This window comes from Hippopotamus amphibius, chromosome 2, assembly GCF_030028045.1.
Source record: "Hippopotamus amphibius kiboko isolate mHipAmp2 chromosome 2, mHipAmp2.hap2, whole genome shotgun sequence".
Classification (NCBI taxonomy): domain Eukaryota; kingdom Metazoa; phylum Chordata; class Mammalia; order Artiodactyla; family Hippopotamidae; genus Hippopotamus; species Hippopotamus amphibius.
This window is the reverse complement of record NC_080187.1, coordinates 24,479,714-24,496,696: the sequence shown is the minus strand read 5'-3', so window position 1 is coordinate 24,496,696 and position 16,983 is coordinate 24,479,714. Positions and strand designations below refer to the sequence as shown.

The window sequence follows — 16,983 nt, the reverse complement described above, 5'->3', positions numbered from 1 at the left end:
AGCTATATCCTGCCCTTGGCCAACTTGACCGCTGAGGATCCTGCCATCTAAGGCATGTGGGTGAGGCAGCCCCTCCCAGTTGGAAATCTCCCCAAGTGTTTGGCACGAGTTAGAAGGTAGGACGTGCCGGGGCCCCGCTTTCTGCCAGGGGCCCCTGGGCTGGCGTCTGCAGGTCCCCACCGAGCATGTGTCTACCTGGGCGCACCAACCGTGCGCCCTAGCGGCTCCCGGTGCGCCCCGGGTGTCCGCCCGCAAGCGCGCTGCCCGGCTGCGCCTTGGGGGCCCCCGCACTCCCCGCGGCTACAGCCCCGGTGTCTCCCGCCCGCCTAGAACCGCCCAGGGCCGCGGCCACGGCCGCGGGTCCCCCACACCCCAGGGGCGGAGCGAGGCGTGGAGACGTCTGGGCGGAGAACGAGCGCGGGGCGAGCGCGCCCTCCCAGCGGCTGTCCGCGGCCCACGTCCCCGACTGGCGCGGCCGGCGGCCGGGAGATGCAGGGAGCGGCGGCGCTGGGGCGCAGCCAGGCGGCCGGGCGGGCGGGGGCCAGAGGCTGAGCCGGGCGAGCCAGCCGCGCGCACAGCTTTGCCCGCCACCCCCCGGAGCGGATCCCCGGCCGCCCCTTGGCTCTCCCTGGGGTTCTAGCAAAGCTCCCCGGGGTGCCCATATCCATTTCCTTGGGTGACTACAGCGTGTGTTTTGTTTTTCTTCCTTCCTTCCCTCCCTCTGTGCCCTTCTCCAGGATGGCAGAGGCGGAATTGCACAAGGAAAGGCTGCAAGCCATAGCAGTAAGTCCACTTTCATTTTATTTTCTTGCTCTATTGTCTGGGATGGAAGAGGACCCCGAGTGCTTCGGGGCCGTCGACATTCCAGCACAGTAGCCGCAGGACATGTGTTTTGGGGATAAAAGTCTGTCAAGGCTCAGCTAGGCTGCTTTTTCTTTTATAGTCTGTAGATGGAAAGCCCCAGGACGCGCTTTGGGCTGGGGATTTAAATGTGGAAGACTGGCTTAGAAATAAGATGCTTGCTACTGGGCTTTGGGGAGAGACTAAACAGAAGCACGGGCCGGGGGGGGGGGGGGGGTTGGCGATTCCTGGAATATTACCACCCAGGGCTCAGTAAGACTCTGACTTCAGACGCTGGGGAACGGCAGGAAGGGTCACCAGAACGGTGGCTGCCATCCACTCTGCAGAAGCTCTTGGTCTGCTAAGTGGAAAAGCAGCAGTCAGCTCCACTGCCAGCCACGCGGTAGAACCTCCTCCCTCCAACCGGGAGGGTTCATGTTCCCTGTGCTGTTTGATATTGACAAGGGCACTGGCACAAGCCACCACCGTGGGGGGGGATCTGGGGACTTCTTAGAACGACTGAGTCCTGGGAATAATATTCCAAGAGAGCCTCCTTCTTATACGTGTGGATCATCTGAAGCCTATTTTCAGCATACAAAGGAGCAACCAGTCTTGGCAAAGTTTATGTGCACTTTCAGAAAAGTGTACCCATGTGCATCTTGGGTATAAAAGAGCTCGAAAGCTGCCTAAATTTGAGCAATCCTGCCACAGTGTTGCCAGTGGTCCACAGATGTGGTATTTTTACTGGAGCCGCGACAGCTGGATTATATATTTCCTTTGCAGATGAGGGAGTGATTACTGCTGCTATATGAAATAATAGCAATTAAAAGAGAAGGCCTGTTAACATATTGGCGTAAAAGAATCTGCAGACATTCTTCCACTTAAGTACTTTTTTTTTTTAGGTCCAGGAGTTCCCTGGAAACACAAATTTGTTGCAGAAATAGTGTGTAATGTTTTGGAAGCAAAGTACATTAAAGTGTTTTCAAAATTCTTTGGACGGATCCTTCACTGGGAAATGCACACAGCCTCTTCTTTTTTAAAGAAGCATTTGATGTGGTCTCTGTGGCTCTGAGACCATCTTTATCAAAGTCTTCATATCTTAAATGTCTTGGAGACTTTACAGCTGAAGCGAGAGAGACGTTTGTTGGCACTGTTGAATGCTATGGCTTTTTTGCCTATTGGGCAATCTTTGAACTTGGTCCTCAGAACTCAGGAAGGCTGTTTGTTTTCTTTCCTTTCCCTTTCCCTTTGAGCATGTGTATTTTGATGGTTCGTGAAGTTGTTTATGGTTTCTAGAGTTAGTGGCCAGGCAGCATGGCCAGTATGTCATGAACTTGATAAGAATGGAGATATTCAGTTCTTGGTGCCATGTAGCTGGTGGGTGTTTTATATAAACTGAATAATAGGCTGCTTTAACTGTCCATGAAGTGGCTGCTCTGGAGAACGTTCAGTTGCTCCCATTGGCTGCCGCTGAAGGTTTCCAACAGTTGTCACATTTTCTGCCTTTGCATGACCAGCTTTATTGGATGCCTGAGGAACAGCTGAGCCTCATGAAAGGACTTGCTTTCTGAATGGGGAGCCAGTAGTAGCTTACACGTGGGTCACCCCTTTCCAAGTGGGTCTGGGTCATCCCAGCAGAGGCTAAATGGATTTTCAAGAAAGATCTGGCCAGTCTTCTGGAATTCTCATGCCCAGTAAGTTGTGGAATTGAGTTCGTCCTGTACCTGGGAAGGTGTTGATGATTCTCACGAATGATTCAGTCTCATTGAATATATCTGTTGTTATTATTGCAGATTTTCTAACAGTAAATTAACTGTGTGTGTGTGTGAGAGAGAGAGAGAGAGAGAGGATTGAGAGATGGGGTCGAGAGGCTTATGACCACATTAGTGGTTCTGTGCCATGCTTTTGTCTAATGCCTACTCTCCAAATTTGGCAAGCCCTGCTCTCTCTGCCACTGTCTTAGGGTTCTCAGGGGACCCTAAAGAGCTCACGAGCCTGTTCCCTGAGCCTAGCGCTCCTGAAGTCTCTCTGGAGATATGAAGGAGGAAGAGAATGATTCTTTATCTCTTCCCCAACTTGGGCTCCTCTCCAAGAGGCAGAGCAGATAGATGGAGATTCTAGTCTGTAGGCTCTTGGGTACTCTTTAGTCTGGACCTTGGTTGCTTCACCTATACAGGGGGCTCATGAGTTCCTCCTCAGGGGCTGGCTGTAAGGTTTCGATATGGTGCAGGTGAAGGATGTGGCATGCAGGGGCCCGTAGATGGTCTTGAGCTAGAGCCACCAGTTCCTGTCTACACTGCTGCCTTGTCCTGTGAGGGTAAGAGGCAACATCTCTGAAACAAGAAGAGTCTGAACAGCCTTCTTTATAAAAAATTTGTTATATTTATTTATTTTTGGCTGCATTGGGTCTTAGTTGTGGCACCCGGGCTCTTTGCTGCGGTGCGTGGACTTCTCTCTAGTTGTGGCCTACCGATTTTCTCTCCCTAGTTGAGGCATGTGGGCTCAGTAGTTGTGGCGTGAGGGCTTAGTTGCCCCATGCCATATAGGACCTTAGTGCCCCGACCAGGGATCGAACCCACATCCCCTGCGTTGGAAGGCAGATTCTTTACCACTGGACCACCAGGGAAGTCCTGAACAGCCTTCTTTATCCTTTCCTTTACTCAGCTGAAGGCCAGGGCTCAGCCCAGCATCAATTCCGCTAGCTGCTCAGACACAGCCGTTCAGTGACAGAGATGTAAGTGGAGGATCCGTGCATCCAGTCATCCAGCAGGTATTTACAGAGTGTCGCCTCTGGGGAGGGACTGGCAATGCCAAAAAGTCAGTGTCCCTGAGTTTCAGCCATCAGAGGGAAGACTTTACCCTTCGCACACTTAAGTTCTAAAAGGGACAGATGTCCTGTGACCTACTTGTCACATGATCATCTGTGGGATTTTTTTTCCCCCCAAGGGAGTGACATACTCAGGAACTATAGTGCTTTAATTGAATCGTCCAGTTGAGTCCAGAGACTAATCAATGAGAAAAGATGAATCTCATCCTATTTCCTGCCGAAAGAGGAGCAAATCCATCTTGACAAGTGTCTCTACTCCCAGGTGCTCCTTCCATCGGTAGAGACTCTCCCAAAGCTGTAATTTTAGAAGACAGCAAAATGCCTCTGTAGCAGAATGAATGTGGGTAATCATTCCAGGGAATATGAATACAATTGCCATTTATTGACCGTTTTCTATTCAGTAAGGCCTTGTGTGTCATGCTTCCTTTTTTAACCTTAATAGTCGAATGTAAACAATTCCTGTGCAGTGGCAGGAGTACTTATGCAAATGAGCACACAGGTGGAGCAGGTAAACCAACCAGAGGAGTCTTAGAGCACTGCCCCAGAGAGATGTTTGAGCAAGGGTTGAAGATTGAAAATAAAACATAGAACAACACAGTAGCTTCCCAGTGAGCAGAAGTTATTTGTTTACTTGTTTGTTGTCAGTTTGTTTATTATTTATTTGGAATGGTTAGTATAAGAAAGGGAAAGCCAAACACGTGAAGAAGCTAAGTCAGTAGCCAAAGGCATCAACTCAGTAATGAGACTCAAGTGCATTTTAACACAGATGATGCCATTTAATCCTAGTAAGCTGATGAGGGAGAAACGTCTATATTATCCATGTTTTTATTTTTTTAAAATATTTATTTATTGGGTGCGTTGGGTCTTCATTGCTGTACGCGGGCTTTCTCTAGTTGTGGTGAGCGGGGGCTACCCATCGTTTTGGTACACGGGCTTCTTAGTGCAGTGGCTTCTCTTGTGGAGCATATGCTCTAGGCATGTGGGCTTCAGTAGTTGTGGCACGTAGGCTCAGTAGTTGTGGCTCGTAGGCTCAATAGTTGTGGCTCACAGGCTCTAGAGTACAGGCTTAGTAGTTGTGGCACATGGGCTTAGTTGCTCCGTGGCATGTGGGATCTTCCTGGCCCAGGGATTGAACCCATGTCCCTTGCATTGGCAGGTGGATTCTTAACCACTGCGCCACCAGGGAAGTGCCTATCCCTGTTTTTAAAAGCCCCATATTAACAGTGTCCAAGCCAGGATCAGAACCCACACTGCAGGGCACTGGAGCCTGTTTATTGACCACTGCCCAGAATTGCCCCCAAGATGGTGGCAGCATCTCGTGCTCTTCCCATGAGCTCACTGTGCGGGAGGTTCCGGCAGCCTCTGTGTCAGCAGATGAGGGAGAAGCAAACTGATTCGGTAGCATTGGAAAAGGCTGAGACAAACCAGGAGGCCACATCCTTTTGAGAGTCTTCCAAGCTGGGTTTCAGTGCATGGAAATACCCAATGGAAGTTCTAACCGAGTGAGTAACGTTCCCTTGGGGAAGAAGCCACTGTGTCTCAATGGAAACCAACTTTGGGGGAGGATGTTGTTATGTCTGCACATCCGAGAGGAAGAGAGTCTTCCTCAGGCTCAGGTGAAGATAACTGAATGTTTCAGAGGTTGTCCTGGGCAGAAGCACTCAGAGCCATAGGGCCAAGGCCTCAGGCCAGCACCAGGGTCCGATGTGAGTGTGTCCAGCCATATGTGCTAAACTATGAGATGCCAATCCAACCTACACTAGCTCTTTAGGGAATTTTGTCATTTAATAAGAACTCAAACTCTGTGGAATAATAAAAATGATTGTTGGCATTTGTACAGCACTTTACAATTTACAAAAACCGGCACATGTTACCTTAATTCTGAGCTGTGCTGGGCAAGTCTCATTGTCTCTGCTTTACAGCCGAGTATACAGAGGTATCCAGGCTCACACAGTGAGGTGTGGAAGAGTTGTGTCTCTCTCCTGACTCCTGATTCCTCATGGTAGTGGCACGTCTAGCCTTGGAGGGGTGCTCTGCTGTGGGCAGAGCTGCCCCTGGGATCCTTCTGAGCGGGGGCGGGAGGAGAGAGGTGAGCTTGGGGATGTGTGGGCCTGGATGTGCCTCTGTGGAATCTGCCCTTTTGGGGATTTTACTTTGGACTTCTCTCACTCTTAAAACTGTCCCCAAGAGGGTGCAGTTAGCGGCCCCCACCTGCTCCCATTCTCTGTCCTGAGAAGGACCAGATGCAGGTGGATGGCTTAGGCTGGCTCTGTCTTGTACTTGCAAAGAAACACTCCTGGCATTTCCTTGGCTACATCACTCACTGTTCTTCTTGCCTCTGAGCAATAAGGCCTTGAGGGCCAGAGCTGGAGCTTGGACCAAAGGCTAAGGAGGCCAATCACCCTGCTTTGATCCAGACCACCTCAGGTGGCCTGCGTGGCTCGGACAAAATTCTGGCTGCCATTTGCAAGTGATCCAGCCTCGCTTCCCAGGTCAGGGATCCCTCAGAGGTTCTAGAGACTCAAACCCAAGCCCTATAGAAACAAAAACTTATTCTCAGGGGGGCCATCCCTGTACATGCCCCTTATGAACCTCTGTCATTGGCAGGCAGCTGGTACAGGGCAGGAGAATTGAGGATCTCAGTCATTTGTTATCTTCTTCCACATAAATGGTACCCTGCGTCTAAAAGTTCAAGTTCAGGCTTAAAAAATGGTTTGCTCAGGATATTAGTTCTGAGAAAGCGTTTGCCCCAGCTGACTCTGCAGGACTGCCCAGCAGGTAGGTGCCACTTGGGGCCTGTTCAGGGTCATTGCCAGGTCTGGGAGTGCCAAGGCAGGCCTTACACAAATATGCCCAAGGGTCATACATCTCTCTGACCATTTATTTGTACCTCTGAGTACATCAGGCTTTAGCCTCTTGGGACAAAGAGCAGCTGCTCTGGCGAGTGCCCTGTGAAATAGAGCAGTCATCATTTAAAAAACCGAGCAGCAGGGCTTGTGGGTTATGACTTGTCAATATTTAGAAGAAAACCAGGGCTCAGTAAAGGCCCCTCTACATTCTTTTGGGGTTACCCAGTGCTTTTGGACCACTGCTATTGGTCCTTTTAATTACCCACATTTCATCACTGATCCCTTTTGGGGATATTGATCAACTTCCTTGGCAGTAAGAGGTGGTCATCATGTAGGGTGATATTGAATGAGACAGCAAATGACATTGATGCACAGACGCGGTGGTCCCCGGGGCTGTGAGTGCCTTGCAGTCTGGCAAGTAACAAGTGTGGGTTCTGGTGTCTAAAAGCTTTCACTCACGTCCTGGCTTTTCTGTTAGTATCTGTGTGACCTTGCTGTCCCTCGGTTTCCTCATCTGTAAGATGGGGATAATGATAATACTCACCTCGTGGAATTGTTGTAGTGGTTATCTGAGAGATTTCATGGGGAATACTCAGAGCAAGGGTACAGAAAACACTCAACAAAAGCCTTCTGTGTATAGTAAGTGAAACTACAAATAGTAACTCATGCATCTTTAAGAAGAAAACGGATGCAGAGGGTGAAAAATAAATTCTTTTCACCTCAACTGGTGAATTACCAAACTGGGAAATTTCAAATGAATATAGTAACACTTGAGAGTTTGCAGTGCAGGAGGTTACTAATAATAATGATGAAAAGGATTGTTTATAGTGGACAGGGGTTACAAACCCAAAAGGACCCAGGAGCCAGCATGAAACATGAATGAGTGACACAAATTGCGTGGGAAATTTTAAGGACCTGGAGAGAAGATATGACTTCTCAGTGAAGATACAGTTAATTTGTACCAGGTGAGAACGTGGGTCCTGTGTTGTCACATCAACTGATTCTCAAGAGAAGCCAGAAATCTTCCTTTTTTAAAATGTGAGATCTCCCATTTCAAAAAGAATAGTATCAACTAGTTTAAAAGCTTTTAAAAAATTGATGGACACACAAAAAATCCCTTTTGGTCAACGGGTCGACCTTTCGTGACCTCCAGATGTAGGTAAAGCTTTGAGTTTTACAATGTGCTTTCCTTATGCATGGACTTATTTGGATTTCATAAGGATGCTGTGAGGCAGTGCTACCAGCCACCCCCCTGCCTTCTTTCATAACATTACAAAGTCAGGGTGCATCTCAATAGAGCTTTGTGAGTTTGGTGTCCAAATGTTTGGATCATTGGAAAAATAGTGCATATTTGCTGTATCGTTTGATATTAAATGAGCTCCTTGCAACCACTAACATTATTGTAACTCAGTATTCACATCTAGGTAGGTGATTACTCTCTCAAAATTAACAGAGTAGTTTAAAAGACAGCACCTTGATGTGGGAAATTCCTGTTATCATAGAAGCATCTTTAAGAACAAGGTAGGCAAATTGAGCCATCACATGTTTCCCCAGGTGTTTGAGATGATTTTGATTTGTTATCAACCTCAAATAGACAATGTAGGGAGACCCAGCTGGTCTCAGGACTTCTAATAATAGCAGCAACTGCTATTGAGCAGAGACTTTGGGCCAGAAATGGTGTAGAACCGTGACTCGGAAACTTCAGTGCGTTAGGATCACCTGGAGGGCTCCTTAAGACACACAGATGCTGGGTCCCCCTCCAAGAGTGTTTGATTCAGTAGATCTGGGATTTCTGCATTCCTAACAAGGTCCCAGCGTTTGCGGTTCCCAGGTGCAGCTGCTGTTCTGGGGAATACATGTTGAGAACCCCTGGGGAAGTGGAAGAAGACTAATAGCAAAGGGAGAGGATGGCTGAGTCTTCATAAGTGTCACACGCCCACTGTGACATGCCCAGGAGTTTGTGAAGTGTGTATATTTTAAATAGGTGAAATGGAATAAAGGACCAAATCCAAGTCTTAATTAGTGAGAGCCTAAACCTAGCTCAGTTTGAAAGTGATGTAGTTGTGTTCCTCTTACATCAGGTGGCTAATCCAGAGGAGATCTTGTTTGTCTTGGGTACTTGTTTTAATCTTTAAATAAAGTAAAACTGAAGACACCTGTTTGAAGGGTGTGCTTGGGATTGGGATTGGCCAGTCAAAACCATGGGCTACAAAATTCACTTGGGGAAGCCTTAGGGGGCCCCTGAGTGAGACAAGAAGTCATGCAGTAGAGCAGCTATCCATCAGTACCGTGGGAGCCCCTTTGAGAAATATGCATGATACATATCATGATGCTATAGATGGAGAAGTCCCAGAGCAGATCAGCCAGTCACGTCTTGTGGCAGCCTCTCCAGCCATCAGGCCTGATTCTCAGTACTTCTCACGTGGGCAACTCTCGTAGGAGGCCCGGGCAACTGAGATTCATTTACTAAATGATGGTTAGTGATTCTCCTAAGCCAGTCTGTGTGCACAAGCCTGGCTTGTCATTGGCCTATCAAAGAGGAGTTTATTCTCACCAAGATGTCCTCCAGGCTTCCCTCATCCTAATTGTAGCATCCATTGTTTGAACCAACCCTTCATATTCAGAGGGATTCAGCCTCACCCAGACTCCTATTTGTCTTAAAACACAAAGCACAGAGGCCACACTGTGCAAGCTGAGACGTAAAAGATCATGGATGGACTGTTGGGTGATGGCCCCCCAGCACGGGTGCTTTGTGGAAGAAAGTTTGCACTTGAGCGCTGTGGGTTTAGCCGAATACCACACAGCTGAGACCTATTTCTGGCAGGAAATGCCGGCAGAAGCAGAGGTTTGTGGGGGTGGAGGTGCATGTTGCAGCTACATATGCCCCTGGTTAATGGGTATGTCAGTCTTTTCCATTAGTCTCGTGTTGAATTAGAATCCACAAAAGAAGATTATTAAATGCACAGAGAGACAGAGACAATCCTGTAGCCTATTTATGTAATGCTGGAACATATATCAAAAATACTTCGGGACTAGTCTTTGACTATAGTATCTGTGCTTCCATAGCATCCTCTGAGCTTAGCTAGAAGAAAGGATAGGGAACCTGGTCCTTCACCTTGCATAAAATGGAAGGGGAAAGAAAAGCCACATGTGCCCCCAAGATAAAAGCCCTAGCTATAGGTGCAAAGGCTGTGAACCAGACCTCAGAAGACATCTTCCCGCTCATCATTTCCCCTCTGGCAGCCTATTTCATTACCCTGCAGGCTTGCAGGCTCTTGACAGTCTGTGCACTAGCAAAATGTCTTCAAGGCATTTGTAAAACCTGCCCTTACTTTTTTGCTGCATTATACCGATTTACTTACTATTCTAGGTGGGTGGGATTCTTCCCCCCTTCTTCTAAATTATAACCAGTCATCTGAGGATTCACTTTATTTTTAAATTCAGGGCTGAAACTTAAAACTTTGAGGGCTATAAAAAATGTTATTCTTAAGAGAAAAACATATGCTTGAAAACTTAACCCCTTGGTGGTAGCCAGGGGATCCTCTTTCTCTGATTTTGAGCAATAATGCCAACAATTTTTGAGACCAATAAATACCACATGGGTCTTCAGGACTGGAGCGGCTGTGATAAATGCATGTCTTTATGTGATGGATAGAGAAGCCCAGATCTGGGAGAGGTGCCTTTTGGCAGAGAGGCATGGGGTCAATCCAGAGGCTCCCCTCGAGCTCCTGGTTTATCCTTAAAAAAAAAAAAAAAAAAACAGTATAGTTGAGGATAATCTTTATTGTGAATGGTAGATTATTTTACTTTTTTTTTTTTTGGCCACTCCATGTGGCATGTGGGATCTTAGTTCCTCGACCAGGGATAGAACCTGCACACCCTGCATTGGAAGCACAGAGTCCTAACCACTGGACCTCCAGGAAGGTCCCTCCTGGTACATCTTAAACAGAGTTTCTATGGCCTGACTTGTCAGCTTGGGTTGATGATACTTGCTTCCTCTAATGGGTTGGGAAATGGTTCGAAAATTTCCTTGCCCCATTGGGACTGTGAGACACATAAGATCTGAAAAGTGGAGGAGAGTGTAGAGGTTCCTCAAGAAATTAAAAATAGAACTGCCGTGTGATCCAGCAATCCCACTTCTAGGTATATATCCCAGGGAAATAACATCACGGTCTTGGAGAGAGATCTGCACTCCCATGTTCATTGCAGAATTATTCGCAGTAGCCAAGAGAAGAAAACAACCTGTGTCCATTGGCAGATAATTGGATAAAGAAGAGGTGGTAGGTACACCTAGAGTGAAATATTATTCAGCCTCTAAAAAGAGGGAAATCCTGCCTTCTTCCAACAACATGGATGGACTCTGGAGGGCATTCTGCTAAGTGAAAAAAGCCAAACACAGAAAGATAAATACCTATAATCTCACTTATATGTGGAATCTAAAAAAAAATCATTGAACTTATATAACAGAGAAGAGTGGTGGGTACTAGAGGCTGGGAAGCGGCGGAAAAGGCAAGATGTTGATCAAAGGGTATAACGTCCAGTTGTAAGTTGAATAGTTCTGGAGACCTAATGTAGAGCATGGTGGCTGTGGTTAATAATCATGTACTATATACTTGAAATCTGCTAAGAGAGTAGATCTCATGTGTTATATCATTAAACACAAAAATGGTAACTGTGTGAGGTGATGGATATGTGAATTAGCTTGATTGTGATAATTATTTTCCAATGCGTATCAAAACACCACATTGTACACTGTAATTATATATCATTTTTATTTGTCAGTCATACCTTAAAGCTGGGAAAAAAATGATCGGTTAAAAAAGAAAGATCTGGAAAGCTTGAAGCTAACGTGAGTGGCCTTGAAAGGAAATACTGCTTATCCAGGAAGCAAAAACACACTATAGATAGTGATGAGCCCATTATCTGAGAGCCCAGTTTTCTTTTCCAGGTGGTATGTAGCAGCCTTGTTCATGAACAGTGAAGTCTGAGCACACGTGTTCAGATCTTAGTGCTGGTCATCAAACTCGCAGCAAAACCTAAAGGGTATTTAACAATAGCTGGGATAGGTCTGTGAGAATGGGTCAGAAGGCAGGCCAGGCCCTAGAGAGGCTGACTATAGAATGTATTCTCTAACTCTACCACCTACTAGAAATAAGACTCTAGCAGCCTGATCACTCCCCATCCTTATTCACGCAAGAGTGAGCATGATAGATATTCGATCAGCATTGGATCTGATGGCCACAATGAAGAGAAAGCACTGGCCCTGATGACACAGAAGAGTGAGGGTGAAAGTAATTTCAATTGCTCAGTTACCCTCCTCTCTCTCCCCTTCCCACCGTCATCACTCTTTGCCTTGACATGTCACTGCCTCAGGAGGATTCCAGCTCGCCGTCTGCCCTGAGCCTGGGTCCACAGAGAAAAGCTGGAAGCAGACTGGCTTAGCAGTGGGGGAAACAGGAGGGGAACAGATCCCCCATAGGGAGACAGGGCACCCCAGGGCTCAGAAAGCACGTCAAAAATGGCTACTTCAACCTGTAGCTTTCTGTTAGGGGGATGGAGGTAGGGTCTCCCAGTTCCTGAGAGCTTTTCGTGGGCCAGACACCCGGCTGCATGCCTTATATTGGGCGTTAAAAACCCGGCTGTGCACAGGTGGCAGGTTGACTTGGTGGCCGAGCTCTTGGGACTGTGGTGACTGGAGAGGGTGGGCTCCCCAGGGGGCAGGCAACACTCAACTCTAGCTGATGGGTACTTTGTGGGAATACAAGTCCAGGATCTTCTATTCGTCAAGGAATTTGAAAATCTGGCTTTTGAAGGAAGTCTGTTGATATTTATATGTTCACAACCATTGAAACACTGCGTGGGCCAAACCAAACACAGTGAGATTTTAATACTGTCTGGGCTAGATTCATTCCTCGCCCCTGACCCCCCTCCCAACCCCCACCCCAGGCCTCCAGTTTCCCACTTCTGCCTTTCACCGCATTTTTTATTTAACTGTAAAGCCAATAGTATGTGGAGGTGATAGGGTGGTAGTGTTACAGCTCGAAGCTAAGTCAGATGTAGGTATGTGTAGGCCTGTTGGGCAAATTAGTGGGGGGCCTGCCAGAAGCCCATCGAGGGCCCTCTGGATGGGGACTCTATAAGAAAACCATAGTCTCAGGTTAGAGTCAGGATTGCTGCTTAAATCATTTCCTTATCCAGCATGCTGGATCTACTCTCAAATTCTCTGTAAGAAGTAACAACTGAAATCATTCCTTAAAAAAAAAAAATTAACACAGAGCAAAAGTGACCTTTTTGATGTACACGTCTCTGAATTTTGTAACATATACATTTGTGTAACTGTGCACACTTGGGATGCAGAACAGTCCATCAGCCCCCAGGACTCCTCCAGGAAGCACTGTTTTTTAAACTCTTTACACATTGGAATATAAGTATTTCTCCTTGGTCCCACCTTGCACCCTGACCTTAAGGATTCTGAGAACCACTTAGGAGTGAGAGGGTTAACCAGAACAGGAAACTGGGGTTCCTAGTCTTTGGTGGGTAACTCTTTCATAATGAATGCCCCTTCCATACCTATGACAGATTCTTGCTTTTCCCCAATAAATGCCTTCTGCTCCAGCCTAGTTCCTTTTTTCACTAGCCTCTACTGGTGTTATCACATTTAGCAACTAAAATGATAGGATGCCCAGTTATTACATGGGACACACTTTTATACTAAAAAATGATTTGTTGTTTTTCTGAAATTCAGATTTAACTGGGAGTCCTGTATTTTACCTGGCAAGCTCATCCCCTTCAAATATGTGCTGCATTCACAGCCAAGTTTAGAACCCACTTTTTCTGGGTCTCTTTTACTCTTCCATGTGAGTGTGAAAATACTCACTGGTGTTTTTTTTTCTCTTTCTTATTTCATTTTTTCTATTTAAAAAATTTTTATTTTATATTGGACTATAGTTGATTAACAATGTTGGGTTAGTTTCAGGTGTACAGCAAAGTGATTCCATTATACATATACATGTATCTGTCTTTCAAATTCTTTTCCCACTTAGGTTATTACAGAATATTGAGCAGAGTTCCCTGTGCTGTACAGTAGGTCCTTGTTCTTTGTCTCTTTTAAATATAGCAGTGTGTATATATCAGTCCCAAACTCCCAATCTACCAATACTCATTGGTTTTAAATAGTAATATGTTTGTAGGAAGATAGGGCATGTATTGGAAGGCCAAGAGGGCACCATCAATACATTAATGTGTTTTCAAGAAACCCGCTAGACATGCCCTTTCTGGAGAATAAGAAATGGACTAATGTGTGTTGGAGGGCAGAGGACAACTGGATTTTAGGAATTAGGACATTTCCCAGCCCCCTCCACCCCCCTCTCCTGGCCCAACCTGTGAATAATATAAAATTGTGGAGACTAAACAAGGAGATTGTTCACACTGGGTGATTTTGAAAATACCACTGGAATGCTAGCCTTCAGCAGGCCGTACATCTTACACCGCATTGAGCAAGATGGGGCCTTGTGGTGTGCTGTCCGTGAGTCACGCAGGAGGGCTCAGAACCAGCGCACTCCCAGCCCGGATGTTTTGGTTGAGAATGCTGTGATGATTGATGGATTTCTCTTGTTTGTTTGTTTTCTCAGTTATCAATGTTACTAGTGTGATTTCAGAATCACAATGAGATGAGAAGGAAAATCAATTTTACAGAGTACCTTCGGCATGAAGAAGGATTGGAAATTCCAATTTTCTGTCTAGACCAAAGAGTCAGCAAGCAGCAGTCTATGGGACAGATCTGGCCTGCAGCCTCTTTTCATCAGGCCTGGGAGCAATACATGGTTATTACATTTGTAAATGTTTGGAAAATTTTTTTAAAAATATTTCACGACGTGAAAATTATATGAAGTTCAGATTTCAGTGTCCACACTAAAGTTTTATCAGAACACAGCCATTCCCATTTGTTTCCGTGTGGTCTGTGGCTGATTTCACATGACAGCAACAGAGTTGAGTAGTTCCAACAGAGACCATACGGCCTGCAAAGCCTAAAATAGTTACTCTCTGACCTTTTATAGAAAGACTTGGCCAACTCCTGCTCTAGACTCTATATCTTCTATGGTTGTGTGTGTCTTTAAATTTCTAGGAATCTTTTAGCTAAAGAAGTGACTGTTGTCTGGTTGCTAGCAGTTCAGAACAGTAAACCTCCTAGGCATATATCTGGAGAAAACTCTAATTCAAAAAGATACATGGACCCCAGTGTTCACAGCAGCACTATTTACAATAGCCAAGGCATGGAAGCAACCTAAGTGTCCATCGACAGATGAATGGATAAAGAAGATGTGTTTTATATATCTATATATATATATGTCTATATATATATATATATATATATATATATATAGAATGGAATATTACTCAGCCATTAAAAAGAATGAAAAATGTCATTTGCAGCAACATGGATGGACCTGGAGATTATCATACTAGGTGAAGTAAGTCAGAAAAAGAAAGATAAATATCATATGATATCACTTATATATGGAATCTAAAATATGATACAAGTGAACTTATTTACAAAACAGAAATAGACTCACAGACATAGAAAACAAACTTATGGTTTCCAAAGGGGAAAGGGGGTGGGGTGGGAATAAATTAGGAGTTTGGGATTAACATAGACACACTACTATATATAAAGTAGATAAACAACAGAATGTACTGTGTAGCACAGGGAACTCTACTCAATATCTTGTAATAACCTATAAGGGAAAGTGTGTGTGTGTGTGTGTGTGTGTGTGTGTATTCAGTTAAATAGTATATGTGTATAACTGAATCACTGTGCAGTACACTTGAAACTAACACAACATTGTAAATCCACTATATTTCAATAAAAATTAAAAAAATAAAGAAGGCACAGTGAATGAAAAAAAAAAAACAGTAAAGCATCAGACACCCTTTTACTCTTTTCTGGGCTGCTATGATGAAAAGCTTATATTTACTGAAGCGCTCACATGCTGAGTTTTGCTACTCTAGAGTTTTCTTGTTACATCCTTGCTATCTGAGCCAACTGTGTTTTCTTTTGAAAACCAGAAAATCTGATCTCTTAGAGGTAACGGTTTGGCCCATCTAAAAATAAATGATTACATTTAAAACCATTTTTTTCCCATCGACAGGGGCTGAGGATAGAGGAAAAGCACTGGTGATTCTCCATATCGTTTTTCTTTCTCCCCAGAAATTGCCGGAAGCCTCATTCTGTGCTCCCTGGGGATTTTAAGGGTGAAGGGTCAGAATGGGAGTCAGGAAACACACCCACCACATTCCCCGCCTTCTGACCCTCTGCCCTGCCATTCCTTAGCCCTTCCCCGAGGGTCAGTTACCTCATGGAAGCCATAGGACCAATGGCTTCATTTGCAAATGAAATGACACCAGATTAAAGCTGCTGATGGCCTGCGGTAGCAGAGTCCACTCTGACCTCCATGAATCATCAAATGTTTCCTTTCTGCCCCCTTCTCCTTCTTGTCCAAAAGGGCCAGCTGCAATTTTGAGTCTTGTCTGCCTGGAAATTTCCAAATGGACTTTGGTGGCTTAGTAAATATTTTCAAATTGCCCAAGGTTTAGGGAGATAGCAGAGCCATAATTGTGAAATCAGGTTTAGAAAGCGATTACTGCAGTACTTGGGCTGGCCGTGTGAGCATGCGGGAGCAGGCGGAGGAGTGGATACTCGTCCTTCCTCACTCGGCGGGTGGATGACTTTTGGCTTTCTGATCAATCCTACGTCAGCTCCTGAAATTCTCTGGCTGGGCAACTTCTGAGCAGCTGCTGAGAGACTAGGAAGCCAAGCATGGGGTTAGTGTAGGACTTCTTCAAGTGTGGCACTATGAACAGTTTGGACCAGATAATTCTTTGCTGTGGGGGGCTGTCGTGTGCATTGTGTGATGTTTAGTAGTATCCTTGGTCTCTATCCAGTAAACGCCAGTAGCATTGTCCGTGCCCCAGCATGACAATCAAAAGTGTCCCCAGGGACTTTCTAGGTGGTGCAGTGGTTAAGAATCCGCCTGCCAATGCAGGGGACACGGGTTCGATCCCTGCTCCAGGAAGATCCCACATGCAGTGGAGTAGCTAAGCCTGTGTGCCACAACTATTGAGCCTGTATGCCACAACTACTGAAGCCCATGTGCCTAGAGCCCCTGCTCCGCAACAAGAGAAGCCAATGCAGTGAGGAGCCCGCACATCACAATGAAGGGTAGTGCCCACTCACTGCAACTAGAGAAAGCATCCGTGCAGCAGTGAAGACCCAACGCAGCCAATAAATTAATCAGTTAATTAAAATTTAAAAAAAGTGTCCCTGGACATTGCCAGATGTTCCCTGGAGAACAAAATAAGCCTTTTGAGAACCACTGATGTAGTATAATGTAAGGGTTACCTGACCAAATGTATTTCCCATACTTGTTCAGCATTAGAGATTCATTGCTTTAAGCCTTCCCTTTCATC

General features: G+C 45.7%; 1 protein-coding gene across 4 annotated transcripts in view; it reads left to right on the top strand.

Annotated features, from left to right (window-relative positions):
- Window positions 1-461: 461 nt before the first annotated feature.
- Window positions 462-16,983, top strand: part of PALM2AKAP2 (PALM2 and AKAP2 fusion) — a 335,745-nt gene continuing 319,223 nt past the window's right edge. For 3 of the 4 annotated variants that reach the window (XM_057720830.1, XM_057720829.1, XM_057720828.1), the window contains exon 1: window positions 462-783. In XM_057720830.1, coding sequence (XP_057576813.1) covers window positions 739-783 — 45 coding nt within the window. In that variant the 5' untranslated portion in view covers window positions 462-738. The remainder of the gene's footprint in view (window positions 784-16,983) is intronic. The other variant, XM_057720831.1, reaches the window with a different exon arrangement.